Source organism: Cucurbita pepo, chromosome LG19 (genome assembly GCF_002806865.2).
Source record: "Cucurbita pepo subsp. pepo cultivar mu-cu-16 chromosome LG19, ASM280686v2, whole genome shotgun sequence".
NCBI classification, from domain to species: Eukaryota; Viridiplantae; Streptophyta; class Magnoliopsida; order Cucurbitales; family Cucurbitaceae; genus Cucurbita; species Cucurbita pepo.
The window spans coordinates 7,004,610-7,023,613 of record NC_036656.1 but is presented as its reverse complement, the minus strand read 5'-3'; the positions used below and the strand labels follow the sequence as shown (position 1 = coordinate 7,023,613).

The following is a 19,004-nucleotide window of genomic DNA, read 5'->3' as shown; positions in this document are numbered from 1 at the left end:
CTTAAAGAGGAAAATAGAACATTCATTATAAGCGTGTAGAAATTTCTTCTTAATAGATTTTGAGAAGAAATCCTTGATGTGAAATTGCACATCGGTTAGAAAAGGGAACAAATATCTCATATGGCGTTTTTAAAACTTTTAGGGAAGTCTGAAACGATAAGCCCAAATATGACAATTTCTACTATCGATGGGCTTGAGGCTAAAAAAAAACAATATTTGATAGCAGTGGTTTTGGCGGTTATAAATGGTATTATAGACAAACACGGGGCGGTGGGCTCAAAGGGAGTGGACTGTGAAATTTCACATCGATCAGAGAACGTGAAAACTACACAATAAAATATTAAATAAAAAGTACAATATTTATTAACAACGAGGTTGAACGGTTATCTCAGATCAATTGTTTTATTTATTTGGTTTATTAGTATTCTAAATGTAGGTGGATTAGGAACTGGGGAGGGAAGAACGAATTAAAGCTGGAGCATTAAAACGACAAAGTTGTAATTCACACCTAACGAATACTACAATTGGCAAGGAAAATTTTGAAATTAAATGAAATTAAATTAATCATCACGTGGAACATTCACAATGCGCTTTAAAAAAAATGAAAAATAAAATAAAATTAGAGCTGGCAAATTCTTAGAGATAAAGTGAATATTAAAATAATAATGGAGTTTAAAAAAGTTTATAAAAAAAACGGAGCCCAACCGGGAATGCGTGGTGAAGTAAGCAGAGTGACAGACCAATTGGCTCTTGGCACATGGCAATGGCTGGAGTGGGAAATTATTTATGTCGACACTCCGCGTTTTCTTTACCAAGAGCCACGCAATTAGAAAAAGGAAAATAAAGTAGGCCGTGTTTGACTTTTCAAGCCCGCTGCGACACGTGATGCACCATGCGCTGCTGGTCGGCGTTGGCGTCTTCCCTCGGCGACAAACACATCATTAATTTACTACTTATTTACTCTTTCCGGTTGTTGTTTTCAAACTTTTTAATATTTTATTTTTAATTTGGTGTCTAATCAGTTTTCTATTTAATATATATTTTTTAAACTTGTCAACAAAATTTAATTTACTAATAATAATATATTTTTAGGGCCACATCAACACATATCTTAATCAATTCAATTATAATTTAAGCCATAATATATATTTTAATTAGATAATTGTGTAATAGTTTGCATTTTTTATGAAAAATTAATGAATTTAATGTTATAAATTTAGAGTAAATTATATAAATGCATGGAATTAATTAATTATGATCACGTATTTTTGCTATTGAGAAAAACATACATGTGAATATCTACTTACCTTGAACACATCATCAATTACATAGTATAGTGACAATTAATATTATTTTTAATGTGATATCACATTTAATTAATAATAAACAATTATGAAATAAACTTTTACTTTATTATTATTTTTTTTTTCAACTAACACCAACAATAGTCATGAATAAAAGAAAGGAAATTTTGAGTCTTGTAAGGTCTAATCAAACATTTTATGTCATCGACTTTTTTATATTCAATATGTCATGCTTTTATGCTGTCGATTTAACATTGACCATGTGATTAAAATGTTCTTAATTAACTTCACACAAATTTTTATTTTTACTTTATAATTTTAGTTGCGATCTAAATTAATTTCTGAAATGTTTAAATATATTACAGAGTTATTAGTCACAAAAATTAAAAATGAAATGACAAATAAAAAATCAGACGTGAAAATTCATAACCAACTAGGTAATTAATCTAAACGTAAAAAATCATAAATTAAAATTTTAACTTGAACCTAAAATAAAATACTTAAGAAAACATGGTGACTTTATTTATTTTTTTAATTATAATTTGATGATGAAAATGGAGAGGCCCAAATATGAATCGGCCAAGGCCCGAAGAACCAACATCCCTCGGTGAGCCGATATCGTTGACCAGTCAAACCAGAAAGTGGGCCAGAAGGGTGCATTGGCGTTAATAAAGCGACCGTCACACTCAGAACTCCGTTTTAAAAGAGTGTTTTCATTTGTCACGAACTTCTGCGATCGCGGTAGTTTTTTCCCGCGAAAACTTGTTGAATCATTTTCACACAATGTTTCTCCACTCTTCCAATCCCAAAGTCTCGAATCGTCTATGAAAAAAGAAGAACAGATCTTCACTGCGCTCTGTTTATGTAAGTTCGAAGGCTCGAGGGGGGGTGTTTGATGAGGTTGCCTTGCATGAAATGGATTTGGGGGGCGGAGGCTTGGAAGTAGTTATTGCGAGATTTCGATGGCGTTGATGTGTGCGGTCGTGTCACAGTTCCCGATTACGATGGATCATCTGCAAAATATTGGAGCAACGGTAATTCTTCAATTGATATTCCATTGCAGAGCTTAAATGATCGATCACAGTACCTAGCAGTTTTAGTTATAATAAAAATGATAGGTGACTCTTGCTCCGGTAAGGAGAGCTGATCTTGCAAATTCTTCACTGCATTGCTTACTTTTCCTGCCCTACAAAGTGAATGTTCAAGATAGCTAATGAGATTTTAAAAATTAGCATTTAGGGCAACGAATTTAATTTGGTTGAGCTTTGGGCAGAAGGTTTCAACTAGGAAGTAGGGAAGTTGTTTATTCATTTTCTTCTCGTCAATGGAATTGACCCTCCCCTTCCATATGTCACCATTCATAAAATATATTATGCTAAGACTGAGGTGGAAGGCTAGCGATTTTGTACACGATTCAAATATTATTTATAAACAATTTAGTATATTTTGTCTCAATTTAGCTTGCAGGCTATGTGAATAAGATAATGAAAAGAAGCTTAATGACGTAAAGGCTAGGGATCAGGACATGAAAAAGTTGGTGAGTAACATGTTATGCTGTGGTGGGGCATGCTGATGCAGGTCGGAAATTCTGGATGGAATTTGAGATTAAAATGTGTCCTTCCATTGCATTTGGTGATCAGTTAATTCATTCTATGTTGTTTCTATTTTATAGGGAATTTCTGTCTTTTATTCTCTGGTACCACCTCCACCTTACCATTTGCTAAACAGGTATCTCCTTATACATGAACTGCAGATAAAGATCTTGAGACGAGAGTTTGACAGGTTCAACAGTCGAGAATGTTGAAGACTTGAATTCAGGGTATGATGCGTTCTTAAACTTTGTGAGATTACTTAGATAACGAGTGGTATTGATACTTTGTTAACTTATCATTGTTAGTATCATTGCTCTCTTTGTGTACTGGGTTCGATTTTCTTATCCTCGTGTATGATATAGATATTTAATTTTTTGTGTCGAGTGTGAACCACAGAGGCTCCTTGAAAGCACTTCCATAAACAAATTTGTTCTGTACTTTGGATTTTGTCACAACCTAATAAGCTCAAAGGATACTTACGATATTCCTGTAGAGTTGAGGTGAGAGAAGTTCAGTGTTAGGACCCCGTTTGCATAGAAAGAGACCATAACGTCCATTTCTTGTTCTACTTTCAAGTTTTATTTACGCCTCACAATTTTACTTTTGACTTGAAAATGAATATGTTTTGACTACTGACTTATGATACTACGATGTTATTTGGTTCATCGATTAGCTTTTTCATAAAAGCATCTGTTTTGTGTATGCTTCTAATGCTACAGTCATGGGCTGTTTGTGGTGTCACGACAGTCAGCAAATAGTATATCGCCTTTTTCCTTTTTTTTTTTCTTCTTCTCGAGAATGAAGAATACTGAAATATCTGTTCTCTCTTCGCGTACTAATGTAAGCCAAATTCTATATGAAGATATTGGACACAAGTCCAATTCTGTTCTTCCACCTGCGGGGGAAGAAAAATTGAAGTTTCTATTTGGTGTGACTCGATCCAATTGACAGTGACATACTTTGTTAATCGTCTGTACGGACAATATCCTAAACCTTCTCCTGAACTCCTTGCATTACTCATTCTCTCAGTTTACATTTGCTTATTTGTGAAATATAAACTAATTATATTTATGTACGCATATATAAAGGACTCCACTCTTCCTTGTTACAGAAACGTTTAATGGAAGAGTAGAAGAAATAATGCACTGCTTGCTTTTTTAGATGTTTCTAAATACTCAGACGTCCTTGGACACAAGTTATAGCGCTTAAAGATTGCAAGGTGAATGCTGCTATTCTTCTGAGCCAGAAACACGTAAAAGGTTCAGTATACTTTATCTACAAGCTATTTTAATTTTTTTTTTTTTATCTGTGGATTTACGTTGCTAGGCTCCAACTTTTACTACTGTCAAATTACAAGAAGAAACTACTATCGTCCATGATTATTTATGTTATTCTTTAGTGGAATGAAAGAACAAGAAAAAAAAAATACATGAGCCAGAAAGTGGCTACTAGAACAACAAACACAGACAGTGCTCCAACTGTTGCTAATCCCTAAAAAGATATAAATCGCTAAATAAATTGTTACAAGAAGCCCAAATAGAGGTAATGAAGTGAGCCTCCAGCACACCTTCCCCAAGAACTACTCTTTCCATGAAAATCTCTTCTGCCCTTCTCCCACCAAATATTCCATAACACAGTGAAGAAACCACTCTGCCACTGCCTTCTCTACTTCTCTCCTGAAAGGAAGGACATGACAATACCTCTTTTCGAGCATAGAAGGACAATGGTCAGTCTGAGCCACAACAACTTTTAGTGACTGAAAAAACCTTAAGTGGAGATTCAAGGGAAAAGAGCAAAGCAAAAAGATTTTATTTAATTTGACTGGATTCTCTTCACATCATGGTGCGAGATGCATTCGTGTGTCAATGCTTTAGTCCATGGCCGATATAATTTATTTGTTGCTTTTGCATGGCGGTGATTTTAGCATCTTAGATGCAGGAGATGGTAATCATAGTATAGAAAACCATTCTCTCAATTCCAATGTTCAATAAATTAATTAAGAAACGATGAATGATTCCCTATTTGAGAGCTCAATTCTAAAGCTATGCCCTGTTCGATTTTGGGAAGGTTAAATAATGTTATTCTCATCCCTTAATTTTTCCATGCTCTTGCTGTACTCTTTTTTGATCTTTTCGTCTCTCTAATTTCTATGTCGGTCCCATGCAAATTTGAGTTTGATTGTCTTTACAGATATGGTAAATTGTATCAATTATGATCTTCTCGCTTCAATGCAATAATAGAAATTTTGTTTCAATTCCTTATTCTGATTCCTTCTCATTCACACTCCTTTAAAGAGATTTCCTCTCACTCCGGTGTTTTACTTTTTTGTTTATCAATATAATCTGCCCCTACACACCCCGAAAGGAAAAGGGTGCAATCGATGGCTGAATATGGGCCATATTACATGGATCTAGTCTCATTTCCTTGTGCTGAAAACTGGGGCTGTAAGTTTTTCTCCTGGTATGTTTAACCTAGAAAATACAACCAACACTATCGTCAACTTTTTAGATCTTAAATTCAACATTATGATTTAAGCTGCCATTCAGATGAGGACCTTCCAGGAACTTGGAGGATGTAATTCATATAGACTCGAGGGAACGTTAATGAACTTTAGTTTCATGATAATATTTTACAAATATCTTTCGAAATGTGCTTTTCTGAACATTCAGATTTTATCGACCATTTAGTGTACTAAGTTGCATATGGATAATTATTGCCCCACAGGAAAGTTTGTTAGTGACTTGTCACTATTATGGCTTAAATGATTTGATAGAATTTCATAATCAAAACTGCAAAGCTTTTCATTGCTATGCTCGAAGGCCCTTATTTGAGCGCTGCGCCGCCCAAAATTGTGACCAGTGATGGATTTTTAAGAAATGAACAGATTATAAACTCAAAATAATTGTATTTATACATTCATTTTTCTTTCGAAATTGTGTTTCGTCAGCTTCATTGGCAAATAGCATGTTTTCCTCTCCTTTCTAACCTGTTATTGCGCTTAACAACCTTTTGCAGACGAATGTCACAGAGTTTCTTCAAATTCATCTGTTAGAAAATAGCTTCTGCTTACCCGAGAGCTGGGATTGTCTGCAAAAGTAAATTGGTAAATACTAGACACTGAGTTTGCCGTGTGAGAAGATGGAAGAATAAGAAAGGGAGGAGTGAATATGTTAAGGATGACAGTCAAAACTCTAGGATCAGTTTTTCTCTCGAAACAAAACCAATTAATAATATTAAAGATCATAGACAAGCATAGATGTACAAAAAATGCAAGTAGATGGCTTCTAATCAAGGATGGAGAAGAAAATGAGCAGGCAAAGAGTCAATCTGCCAATCAAGAAAATTCACTCAGATTTCACCAGAAGTACAAAAACCCACATGGGAGAGTGATTCAAATTTGAGCTAATCTGAATCTTTGCAGGTTCTTCAGGTGCAACAGCTTCAAATTTGCAAAACCCATCATCAAAATTTAGAGCATAGCTGCAAGGATCATATTGAAAATTGAACCTTCTTTTTCCTCCGTTCTTGATGGCTTTCTTCATCGCTGCTCTCATCCTCCAGAACAGTTTCCTGAATTGCTTCCTACTGTAAGCATTCATCCATTCTATGCCTCCCACCAATCCCATTTATACAGCGTCAATTTCTATACTCTAAAATTGCTGCTGCTAATCCCAAAAATGTCTTGAAATGAAGAGCAGGGTGCGATATTTTCTGGGTATTTGAGGAAGATTATAAAGGATTCACAGACACAGACAAACATCAAGAGTTGCAATGAGGTTTATGCAGGAGTGTCAGAACTAAAACAACAAAAGAAGATTCACCTTTTTGTATACAGGAGTAACGAGTAATAAGAGAAAGGGCAAAGCGTAATCTTTTGGCCTTCCAATGAAGCTTCGCAGTTTCTGCTGAGCCTCTACGATGATCGGCCTTTTCTCCTTGGAGTCATGTTGGAATGCTCAAATTCCATCAACTACAGCGATAAAGACAGAGAAGGAGAAGGGGAGAGAAAAAGGGAGGGAGAACTAATAGCTGTTGCAGTGGGCAGAGAGCCTACAAAGACATATCAGTATCGAATATTGTTGCGGCAAAAGTAACGAAGGAAGCTGACTATGTTCAACGGTATGTCCTCGGTCTTTACCTCTTTCACGGGCATAAACATATTTAATGTTCCACTAAGCGTTTTAATAATTCTTTTCGGTTCCTAAAGATTCATTCTTTTGAAAAGCAAGGAATAAACTTCCTTTTGAACATTCTTGCTGGAAAGGATTATAACGATTCAAACCTTTTCTCCGTTATGAATTTAGCAGAAAGATGCTGTTGCAGGAAATCCTGTCTGTGTTTTAGTCAAATTGTCAGTATAATTAAAAGTTGAGGAAGTAGAGATTTGTTTTCCTTCTAAGCTTGAACTCTTAATCAAATTAGTAAAGGATGTTGCCTATGGATACAGACGCAGTAAACCAGAAACTCTGGTACCGATCAATCAAATCAGAGTTTTGCCATCTTATCCATTGATTTGTCTTCTTCATCAGGCAAAGTGGAGGAACTTGATTCTTGATAACTTTTATAGGATTTTTAGGCCTTATTGCTCTCACACTTTCTTTTACTTTTTCTATTTAACCAATAATCTCATTTTTGTCTCACTCCACCTCCTCATCTGTACGTAGAATCTTCGGGTTTCTTGCCATCTCCCCCCCACTGTGCAGAACTACATACAAAGGGAGATGGGGATCATCCTTGGCTAATGACTTGTCACTCTAGCCAACTACGCCACCCTTGTCTTCTCTTTCAATTACTTATGTAGGGTCATTATCCTACACAAAGTGGGGATAATGGTCTAGTTTTCCATCGGCTAAAGTCTTCCCATATGACACTTTCTCATGGTGGGGTCCCTCTTAAGTTTTTTTAATGGTTAACCACAAGCTGGGGATAGGATTGTTTGGTGGACCTTGAGTGCCACGTGTCAAGATCATAGGTGGTGGTGATACAGAGGACTGATCCTCCCAATAAAGGCTTGTTGATGATGTTCAGATTGGAGGAGGTATGGAAAAAGTCCATATTCCAAATTCACCTTTTTCAAATGCTAGCATTAATGCCCATTGCCATTCTCTCGCAAGATCGTTTTCCCATTCGTACAAAGGCCATTTGGTCTGCCTCTACCTTTTTCTGCAGATTCTCTCTGCAACCGGTGCCTTATCAGAATTTTCTGTCATTTTATAACTTTCTCTTGGTCATCGAATATTTCTGCTGTTTTCCCATCTTTTGTCCATTTCACTTTCTTGATACTAAAAGATATTACCCGAGCTGAAGCCTTCTTGGGTTTTCAATAGATGTAAGGAGTGGGGATTGAAACCTCTCACTTAAAGGATGCTTTAACCATTGGACTATGCACTCATGTTTAGACAACTTAATTTGGATTTGGATGCTATTCCTCTCTAGCGTAAGGTTCTCTAGAAATTTTCAAATTAAGCTTGGAATTTGATTTTGCCCTCTGGCCTCAACCTCATATTATGAAGCAAAAGAGTTGTCAAAGTAAAAGGGGGNGGAATGCATTGGCCTTCGAATTCAAGCATGCCAAAATAGAGTATTGCTTTTTAAGTCTAGCTCGTAGGAAAATGCCTTTTTATGTTGTTGGGTAAACAAACCTTTACTGTTCGAAGCCGAAAGTGTGTTGGCGAAAAGAAATAAAAAAAGTTACACGATTTAGATTTCCAATGTCACAAACGGCAATAGTATCTCTGCTGGATTTGCTTCAATGTCCTTTTTTGAGCTTCGCAATAACATTATTTTTTTAAAGCATGTGATTTTCTTCACCGTAGATATCAAAATGGAAATAAAAGCTCAATGATAATAGTGGTAATATTCCATGAGTTTTTTTCTTTTGAAAAAAACTTGTTTAGGTATGGCATTGTCTTTATATCAGTATCAACCTATATTTTTTAGACTTTTCAGACCACCTATCCTCTTTATCTGTTTGCTTTTTGGTATTTCCTTTTTTTTGGGCAAAGATTTATTTCATAGTTTAAAAGTTATAATTTTTTTTCTTGTTTGTATGATTTGATAAAACCCTGATAAATAGTATTTATGAGTGTATCACAGAAATTTATCCTGGGACTAAATTCTTATGTTTCTATAATTTATAGGGACCAAATTTGTGTTAAAAGTATAATACTAATTTCTATGTTGTTACTGTATTTGGTAAATTGATATAGGAAAGGTATATTATTCTAAATATAGGTGATGTGTGCAAATGTCTATTCATGGCACACGTGACAATCAGAGGAGTTCCATCAATTGAAAACTTTTGGAACGTCACGATTTCCACTAATATTTTATCACACACCATTTAAGTTGTTATTTTATTAATTGAATTTGAAATCACTTGGATTGTTGATGGTGTGGACACTAATCCGGCTTGTGCTTTTTGCAGGTCCAAGAAGGAAGCAACACAACATCCATTCGGTGTGGGCTTCATTTGCAAGCTAGCCCAGTGGAAGTAGTAAGATAGGCCTGGTACGCTCAAAACTCTTTAACTCATTCGTTTTCTTAGCCCACTCTCAGTTATTTCAAGAGAGAGAGACGTTAAAAATGCACTGAAAATGCCCCAAAAAGCTTTTTGAAAACTAAGCAATCATGATCAAACTCGACATTGTTTTTGTGTCTCTCAAATGCCATAGGATTCGGATAGAAACAGAAAGCGGGGGTTTCGCCTTTTTTTGAATTTATTTCAAGTTACCAAAATCCGCCATAAGTTGGGTTTGTATTTTCCGTTGGAATTGATCCATTGGGCATTGGACCACCCCCACCTTCCAACGGCCTCAAAAACCCTGTTTTAATTCCCCCCCCTTTCCCTCCAAACTATATCTGAATTTCAACTCCGTTTTCCTCTCAATCTATATTATTTTATCATAAACTTTATAGAAGAGACAAACAAGACCAACCGTCACATTTTTTGTTTGATACAATCATAGCGGGTATTTTTGTAGCTTTTGGGCGCATTGAGCTTAGCTATCTAAGTTTGTGCAACTTGAAGCTATTTTTATGAAACTCATATTTCATATTCTATGCTCTTAGTTAAATCTAGAATAGTTACTATTATTGCATATTTACTTCTTTTATATGATATTAAATTCTTTATTTTTTAATTTTTTAAAGTTTGAATTATAAGCGTAGTAGAGAAAAATTGACAAGAACTTGTGCCATTAATTCGGGAAGACCCATTATACACATTTTGGATTGTTGCCACCTATCATCCGTCAATGTGATTAACGTTTAAGAGTCTAATCCTAATTATCTTCTTTATTTTTCTCCTTAATTCAAGTGATGAACAGTAACTAATCATTCTTTCTTGAACTTCTGAATTGAAATTATGATTCAATTACCAACAACCCCACCGCCTTGCTTTGATGAATTCTCCGGCGACCGGCCGCCGTGATTGTTTCTTTACATTAGTAAAACATAGAACGAAATCATACAAGAAACAACAAAACCCACACACAAAAAAAAAAAAAGGTGACCAACTGAGAATTGAATTTTTTTTTTTTTTTTTTTTTTTTTTNAGGAAGATGAAGCACTCCAAGGAAACCAGTGGGTTTTCTAGTGACTCAATCTGAGTGATCATGTTTCCATCAGTGATATTGTTTTCTTCTACTACTTTTCGACTGGTCGCCTGTGCTTGTGTTATTGCTGTCGGCGTGCGAAGCGGCGATGATTTACCGGATTTTCTCACAGATGGGGTCCGCCCCAGGGCGGATCTAGACCCTCCGCCGTCGAAACGTGCGGTGGCTGGGGACCGGGATCTCCTGCCGAGATTCTCATCTGGGTCTTTCTGAGTAGGCTCCGTCCTCAATCCTCGATGCGTCATTGCTGGACTTGCGTCTCTTTTCTGAACCAATCTCGCCGACCCAACAAAGCTGTTTCGTCGGACCGGCGACTGGTCTGATCTCCGGTTAAGTGTCTTGTTCGGCGACAATTTTCTTTTCAACCCAACGTCCCCGGGAATTGATTGATTTGTCGGCAGTGCTTTCAAGACCATTTGATGAACCTCTTCACCGCCGTCCATTGTATCGGTGAAATTGGCGGTGGCGAAAAACTTGTCCGGGTTGGAAATTTCATCGAACTCGGAAGCCTGTTGTGCAATTCCATTTATGGGAATTTCAGGAAGCTTCTTCTCGATCTCATAGGTGACCTTATCTCCAACAGGTTTTTGGGCTTCATCTTCTTCCGGTGGGCAATTCTTCAGCGGTGGCGAAATTTGCAGTGGTTTCAGAGCATGCGTTTCAGAGAGAACTTCTTTAACTGTCTCTTCCTCCATGGAAGACGGCGGCTCTCTGCTTCCGTTGTCAGTTAACGGCCCAAATATCTTACCAGCGGCTGCCGCATCGAATTTATGAGCTGAACTTGACGATTTCCCCGAACTAACGCAGCAACCCATTTTATCTGGCGGCCTTCAGAACATGTCGGCGGCGACGGACATTATAACATGCCGGCGAGGTTGCAGAATCCTCAATCTTCCATGGAGGATGGTACTAATGAATGGGCGAAAGAGGGAGGCTATAAAGAGATGAAAATTCGACAATTTTTTAGGATTAAACTTTTTTTATTTTAATGATCCTAAAACTTTATACTGGATTAGATTCATAAATCTTTTAACATTTTAGTTTCAGATACCCGACCCGGACACGTAATTGAAATTTTAATGTTTTGTTAGTGAAACAGTGATTAAAGCAGTGCATGGGACGTGGGTCGGGCTACCACAAGACATCAAAGGACGCATTCATTATCACAACCAATACTAAATGTTTCTATAATCCCCCTTAATTATTAACAACTCTTTTCATAAACACTCTAAATCTACCCTTTAAAAATAAATTTGTTAGGGTAATGTGGCCGAATAATGTTATCGAAGACATAATGAAATAAACGTTTCAATCATTTAAAATACAACTTTGGGTCGCTCTCGTTTTTTCATCTTACATAATAACTTAATTTAAATTTTAGTTTTCCATCAACTTAAACGTCAATAATCAAAGAAATGACGAATAACCAAGCCTCAAATAAACATGATGGGAGGAAAAAATAAGAGAAAACAAAAAAACAAAAAAAATGATCCAAAAATATTTTTAATTAAAAAACATGAAATAAGAATATATATATATAATAAAAATCGCTCGTCATAAAAAAAATAAAATAAAATAAGGATGTAATTGTTATTATTTTTAAATGTAATTAATGGTTTTCCCGCTTGTGAAAAAAGGAAAAGGTTCGGCCGTTACGGGTAGATCCAACCCAAAATGAAGTGAAACTCTCATTAAAGGATCCAGCGCCCGACATGTCGTTGGGCCTTGGGCCCAAACCCATGTATAACGGCCCACTTTATTTGGTGACCGACACAGCTGATTACATTTTTTTTAAGTACATGAATTATATATAGTAAATAATATTATATCCACGTTTTTTCTTTCTTTTTCAATAATAAATATTGTGTATTGTTAAGTGGAATCTAAATTTCCTTATTTTTTCTTTTATTTGGTAAATAATATTTTAAAATTTTGGCTCTCCAAAAAATAATATATCCATATGTATTGCATATTATAAGTCCAACTTTTCTTTCGATTTTAATAAAGAAAATTAATTAATTATTATTAACCAATCATAAATTTCCAATTTTTATAGTCATAGATATATTTTTAAGTCAACCGTATAAAAATGAAAAATTAATATCTTTATGAATAATAAAAGTCATCGTTGATAAACATATAAAAATACTTTATAAGTAATCAAAGTGATGGTTGACAAACATAATAAGAGGCTATATTAACAATAGATATGTAAATTGTTTTTAGCACTGATAGAGACCTAAAAAAATTTTAGATTTGTTAATTATCTAATGGCAAATATAACATTTAACAATTTCATTACGGGTTAAAATTATCCTTAATTTTATTATTTGTGCTATTGGTATTCAGATTAGACACCAACTCTATTTTGATTTTACCCAAGATGTTTCATACCAATGAAATTATTTATTCTCATTTATATCGATAAATAATTATTTCGACAATTGATAATAAATAATGAAAATAAGAACGGGTTGAAAATGGTGGTTGAAAGCTCTATGTTCCACTCCCGTTGTGGAGATTGATTCGAAATCATTTATGATAGGTTGAAGGAATATTCACCGTCAACTTACCTAATCCACCATTTATATCCAACCAAATCCATCAACTCGAAAAGAAGGTTTGGTTATAACATTGCTTTCCCATTTACTAAATTCATAAGCCTTTGGTCCTACGGTTTGTATATTGTTTAAAAAATTAGCATTAGCTCCATATAACATTAAAAAAAACAAATTAAACATATAACATAAAAAAAAATTATTTAATTTATTTTATTAAAAAATAGATTAATATCCAGGTCACGTGATTTGTCATTGTGACGATTACAAAGTTAAAATTTAGTTATTTTTTTTTTCATAAATTGAAATTTGTTGTTTATGATTGTTTTAATTTTTTAGTAAATAAATATGGGTAAAATTAATTTTCACATTTGTACGAACAAAATTTCCATTATTTAACGTCTTTTGAGTTGAAAGGTATTAAGCTGGACGGCTACCTTCTCTCACTTTTTTCTCTCTCTACGATTCCATTTTCTTCTTTCCAAACTCCATTTCCCCCCGATTGAACCGTCAAAGTTCCTCGGGTTTCAGCTTTGAATTGCTTCATCCCTAAGCGTTCTCTCCATCTTCCTCTGTTCAAATCAGATCTAGGGTTCTGCGATTCCGCTCCTCGCTTCCGTTTGCAACTCTCTCCGCCATGGCTGGTCGGTACGACAGAAACCCTTTCGCTGAAGAAGAAGAAGTCAACCCCTTTGCAGTGAGTTTTCCTCTATCTTTGATCTTCTTGCTTTGGATGCTCAAATTATGCTCCCAACTTGCTACTGAATTTGGTTGGTTTTAGTATGCTGCTTTGCTGTGTTGTTCGATAGACTAGGTCGTTTGAGTATGCGGTGGATGCGGATTTCCGTTTAGCTTAGTGGATTTTTGGATTTCTACTATTTTATTTTCTACGGTTGGATTGGATCCTTTTTTTCCTTCTTCTTATCCGAAGTCTTGGAAAAAGAAGCCCATAGAAGATTCTCACCCCTATAATTTGGTTTCACTCGGCATGAATTATCATCAAGATAGATATCCACTTACTTGGACATTCAAGCTATATTTAGATTGTGCCTCTCGAATTTCTGCGTATACCGGCGGGATATTGTAAACCTTTGGATGTTCGGCTTACAAACCTAATTTCCGATCTATCTACAAACCAGGATCCTGCAGTTGGGTGAAGACATCGAGGAAATCAAATTATGACGGAGGTGTCGTTTCTTTTTACCATCTGAAAAAAGTAGTCTAACCTCAACTGTTAAGCTGCTGCAGTAGCTAGCTGCTCTCTGTCTTCCCCAACCAAACCAAAACAAAAGTAAAATAGAATAGGAAAAGGGATTCAAGTATTCAGTCAATCGAGTATGGATAACCTTTGCAATTACATTTTTCTATTAAGAGAAATACAGCTTTGTTTAATAAGTTACTTCTTTCATGATTTTTTTTTTTTTTCAGTTCCCAATTTTCAATTTTTTGGAGATGTTAGTCTTATTTTCCCGTCTTCCTAGTTAATATATGGTTCTTGCTCTTTATTACTATAGTTTTGTCAATAACTACACATTCCCTTGGCACATGGATAAACTGAAAATCATTCAACCTGTGGTCTTAAATTCAACCTGGTTTTAATGGTTTCATTCATCTCATGCTTCCATAAAGATGATTGTAACACTATATTTATTGGCTAAAATATTATCTTGTCAAACTTATTTACTTTTTTGACTAACTTCATTACTGGTAATCTTCCAGAATCCTGGAACTGTTGCCCCCGCTACAAATTCCAGGCTTTCACCTCTTCCTCCAGAACCAGTCGGTTTTAATTATGGTCATGGTGCAACTGTTGACATACCACTCGATTCAAATTCTGGAGGATCAAAATCTAAGGTTTTTGAGATTTTTAGTGTGTACTATGTTCTTTATTCCACCATTGATCTCCTGGGTTTCTTAATTGCACCAATTTTTTTTTAAAAAAATTAGGATTTGAAGAAGAAAGAGAAGGAACTCCAAGCGAAAGAGGCTGAATTGAAAAGGCGGGAACAGGTACTTCTTGAAGAATGCTTAAAATCTTTGAATAGGTTTTTGCAGTTGTCATTCTGGTGTTTAATTTCAAACTTGATTCTCATCTGGAAACAATCAGGATGATTTCCTTGTTTGATTTTGATTGATGTTACAATTGTATTCTTGAGAGTAGAAGAAATGGACTTTGCAAATATTTAGAATTTATTATATAATTTAATCACAACAAACTAGCCAAGCGCTGTTGCTAGTTCAAATTATGCATGAGATTGAATTTCCAAATCACAAGATTAATCCCCTTTGTCATCCTTTCCTCCGCTACTTGAAATGAAATGAAATCCTTGTACTGGTTCTGATTCATCTAACTTTAAATTTAATGTTTTAGGTAACTTTATTTAATTCTTTAGCATTCTTGGTTTAATGCAGGAAGTAAAACGGAGGGAAGATGTTGCAAATCGAGGTAATTTATTCTGACAGTTGAAGTCTATATCAGGATGCTAAATTGCCAGTAGAACTCTCAGAATGTATTTCATAAGTTTAGCGGCAATCTGTCATAATGAGATCATACCTTCAGTTTAGTCAAGTATAACTAAATCCATTTGTATTACGCACATGCATAAATCGGAACAATACTTGAAAAAGAATTAATTACGCACATGCATAAATCGGAACAATACTTGAAAAAGAATTAAGTAATAACAAATTTGGGAAATTCATGCAATCTGAGGATTTGACACCATAACATGTACAATCATATTCCACCGAGTGCACATTTCTCTTGTTGCCACTTTGAAAACTAGTTTTTGTGTTCAACTGGAATTCAGATGATCCATAGGTTCCCCAGCAAATCATTCTGCGAAAATTAAATTGCTTGTCAATCACCCTTGTTGTTGGATTTATTATTATTATTTATTATTTATTATTTAATTTTTAAAGGAAATTAACTCTCTTGTTCTGAAAACCACCTAGAAGGTGAATTAGAGAGATACGTTCAACTACTTGTTGAAGAATGAAACCGCATTGAAGATCACATGTTTTTTCCAATTCAGCTTATGACCTGATCTGTTCTTGTTTTGCAGCTGGAATTGTTCTAGAGCAGAAAAATTGGCCACCTTTTTTCCCAATCATCCACCATGATATTGCAAATGATATTCCTATTCATCTGCAAAGATTGCAGTACGTTGCATTTACTACATTGTTAGGTATGTGAACTTGTGGTCTATCTTGATTTGTTCGTGTATAGGCTGTTATTATTGATATCATTCAATAATCCTAGTTTTAAACCTGTTATATGGGCACTGTTGTTGAATCTTACCCTTTGACAATTTGATTGAAAAATTTAAGACAGTGTTTGGACAAGACTACTGTTTCCCCCCTGCAAAGTTGCCATTTCTTTATTAGACGGGTAGTTATAACAAAATATTTTGCTCGAGCTATTGACATAAAGGCTCCCCTGCGAAGTTGCCTTCATTTCTTTCTTAGATGGGTTATCACAACAAATCTCTTATGTAAGATATTGACATAAAGTACATTGTCATGTTCTGGTGGCACAGGGCTAACTCTTTGCCTCTTCTGGAACATCATAGCTGTTACTACAGCATGGATTAAGGGAGAAGGTAAGTTGATATACCATTTTGCCAAAATGATTTATCTGTAGCAATTAATTGTTTTTATTGCTTATCATCTTTCCATTTTATGGTTGTAGGGGTAAAAATCTGGTTCCTTGCTGTCATCTATTTTATTGCTGGGGTCCCTGGAGGATATTTCTTGTGGTATCGCCCACTTTACAATGCATCTAGGTACCTTTTTTGATCTTTAAACTTGTCTGTACGCCCCTCTTTCTACCTTTTTCTATTTGAATGGGTTTTTTTTTTTTTTTTTTTTGGGTTTGCATTGTTCAAATAGATTGTTGTTGTTTGAGTTTAAGTTTAGGACTGATTACTTAAAGAATTTATATGACCAAATACTGAACTTTGATATTATTTTCTTATAGAAACAAAATGATATGCTTGTAGACTTTAGAAAACAATGGTAGTAGTAGATTTTTAATGAGTGTTATATCTCTTTCATGTAGTTGATAAGTCCTCCCCTCACTTCTGAAGGTGGAACCCTATATCGGACCTACAAGTATTGATCTGACCATGAAGATATTAATTAGCATTCTTTTATCTCTAATGTTGCAGGAGTGAAAGTGCTATGAAGTTTGGATGGTTCTTTATGTTTTATTTGGTAATACTATTTTGCGATACTCAGTAACTTTAGCTTTCTTCCCGAATAGCAAACACTTGGTTGAAAATTGGACATTTATCATTACAAATTTAGTAATGAATTTTTTTTCCTACAGCTTCATATTGGTTTCTGCATATTTGCTGCGGTAGCACCTCCAATAGTCTTCAAGGGAAAATCTCTGAGGTATGATCCTTTGTATTCGGTATTTATCATGTTTGGTTAATTTGTGTTCTCAGTATGGTTTGGTTTATGATGCTTTAAAATGTTCAAATCAGTGACTTCGAACACAAATATGCTTTAAAATTTCTATCTCCATTTCAGCTATATTTTTTCAATTGATCTTGATCTTTTACACACACACACACACACTATGGCATGTCATATCCATGTCTCATATACGTATCCGTGCTTCTTAGACTTCCAGATATGCATTGAGATAGTGCTCAATAGTATACTTTCTTAGATTAATAGAAGTTCCATATTCTTTTCCTCGTACTAATGATATTTTTTTTTTTTTGGTGTGGTAACAGTGGCATTTTACCTGCAATAGATCTTATTGGCGGACAAGTCTTGGTCGGAGTAAGGATATTTTCTTTTATTTATGAGCACATGACTTGGGGAAGATTCTCTTTTGATCTACTAAAAAAAAATCTGCCTACTTCCTTTTCAGTCAGTTATTTTATTTTTTATTTTTTTAACCTATATCAGTAAACCTCGGATGACCCACTAGATTGGGGAGATACATGGAGACATGTTATGATTTATTTGGTCTTCTTCGAAAAAGAAGATTTTTTTACTGATATGAAAATAAGTTAAATGAGAGCAAGTTTTGTTAAGTGTGGTTAGAATTTCCCTTATGAATTGTGGATGCTCACTTTCCTATGATTTATCCTAGGAAAGTAGTAATAATACGTAGCCTCTAATTTACGTAGCCTGGAGGTTTCATACTCTATTTTCCTGTTTGTTGCAGATATTCTATTTTATTGGATTTGGATTGTTCTGTCTTGAATCAGTTCTCAGCATCTGGGTTATTCAGGTCAATTGTGCCTCTCCCCTTTTTTATATCCATACGCTTACAGATGTAAAACAACAGAATTGCTAATTCATTCTATGCATGGGCCGCTTTCTCTTTTGTCATGCAGCAAGTATACATGTACTTCCGAGGCAGCGGTAAAGCAGCTCAGATGAGGCGTGAGGCTGCCAGGGGCGCTGTGAGGGCAGCCATGTGATGCAGTGACCACGTATAACCACACCGATGGGCTTCGTCCCAGAACATAGGTTGTATATGCACTTAGCCACTGGCTGTGGATAAGTTTACTGCTTTAGGTTGACGGGCTGTTCAGTCACGTTGTTTCATTTTTACCACCCAACTTCAGTGTATGTTTTTTTTTCGCCCGTGATGTAATTTGACCACCCCAGAGGTTGTAGTGTCAGTTTTATAGACCATATTGTTAGAATGTTGAGGTTGATTGAATTCTGAGTTCATTTTTACAAGTTGTTTGGGAAAATTGGTTGTCGTGTTCAAGTTCTTTACCGAAATGTTGATGAAATGATGATAGTTGAATGGAAGGAGCAAAAGATGGAATGGGTTGGACGTGTTCTTGGAGAATTCATCATGAACAGCCTGCTTGTCTCCGATGCTTCTACATTTATATTCATTCACCTCCCATCACTACCAGATGCATTCGTTGTTCTTTTCCCATTTACTCATTCAAGTAC

At 35.2% G+C, this 19,004-nt stretch overlaps 2 protein-coding genes and 2 long non-coding RNA genes across 9 annotated transcripts; 2 read left to right on the top strand and 2 right to left on the bottom strand.

The window, feature by feature from the left end:
- The first annotated feature begins 2,026 nt into the window (after nt 1-2,026).
- LOC111781854 lies at nt 2,027-6,409 on the top strand. Of its 6 annotated transcripts, none has more exons than XR_002813024.1 (6): nt 2,027-2,338; nt 2,765-2,882; nt 2,977-3,123; nt 4,058-4,155; nt 5,912-5,999; nt 6,318-6,409. It is a non-coding gene; the product is annotated as an uncharacterized LOC111781854 (long non-coding RNA). The 6 variants fall into 6 exon arrangements; XR_002813019.1 differs by having other exon boundaries at nt 4,008-4,155; XR_002813021.1 differs by having other exon boundaries at nt 2,765-2,936; nt 3,058-3,123; nt 4,008-4,155.
- Nucleotides 6,098-7,368, bottom strand: LOC111781853. The gene is made up of 2 exons (XR_002813018.1): nt 6,718-7,368; nt 6,098-6,607 (listed from the first exon to the last, which is right to left on the bottom strand). It is a non-coding gene; the product is annotated as an uncharacterized LOC111781853 (long non-coding RNA).
- Nucleotides 7,369-10,267: 2,899 nt separating this feature from the next.
- On the bottom strand, nt 10,268-11,327 carry LOC111781703. The gene is made up of 2 exons (XM_023662391.1): nt 10,468-11,327; nt 10,268-10,334 (listed from the first exon to the last, which is right to left on the bottom strand). Exons 1-2 carry the CDS (start codon nt 11,325-11,327, stop codon nt 10,268-10,270), a joined length of 927 nt encoding a protein of 308 aa, XP_023518159.1.
- Nucleotides 11,328-13,480: 2,153 nt separating this feature from the next.
- On the top strand, nt 13,481-18,800 carry LOC111781462 (secretory carrier-associated membrane protein 3-like). Its single transcript, XM_023662059.1, has 12 exons — nt 13,481-13,767; nt 14,790-14,924; nt 15,018-15,080; nt 15,483-15,516; nt 16,136-16,258; nt 16,610-16,672; nt 16,762-16,855; nt 17,240-17,285; nt 17,401-17,468; nt 17,816-17,864; nt 18,256-18,321; nt 18,428-18,800. Exons 1-12 carry the CDS (start codon nt 13,708-13,710, stop codon nt 18,512-18,514), a joined length of 888 nt encoding a protein of 295 aa, XP_023517827.1. The 5' UTR covers nt 13,481-13,707; the 3' UTR covers nt 18,515-18,800.
- Nucleotides 18,801-19,004: the final 204 nt, after the last annotated feature.

Excerpts from the sequence above, each read along its gene's own strand:
- LOC111781462 (XM_023662059.1), top strand. The coding sequence starts at position 13,708 with ATGGCTGGTCGGTACGACAGAAACCCTTTCGCTGAAGAAGAAGAAGTC. Across the intron at positions 14,925-15,017 it reads CTGGAGGATCAAAATCTAAG|GATTTGAAGAAGAAAGAGAA; the intron begins GTTTTTGAGATT and ends TAAAAAAATTAG. Across the intron at positions 15,081-15,482 it reads AATTGAAAAGGCGGGAACAG|GAAGTAAAACGGAGGGAAGA; the intron begins GTACTTCTTGAA and ends GGTTTAATGCAG.
- LOC111781703 (XM_023662391.1), bottom strand. The coding sequence starts at position 11,327 with ATGGGTTGCTGCGTTAGTTCGGGGAAATCGTCAAGTTCAGCTCATAAA. Across the intron at positions 10,335-10,467 it reads AACCCACTGGTTTCCTTGGA|AAACAATCACGGCGGCCGGT; the intron begins GTGCTTCATCTT and ends ACTAATGTAAAG.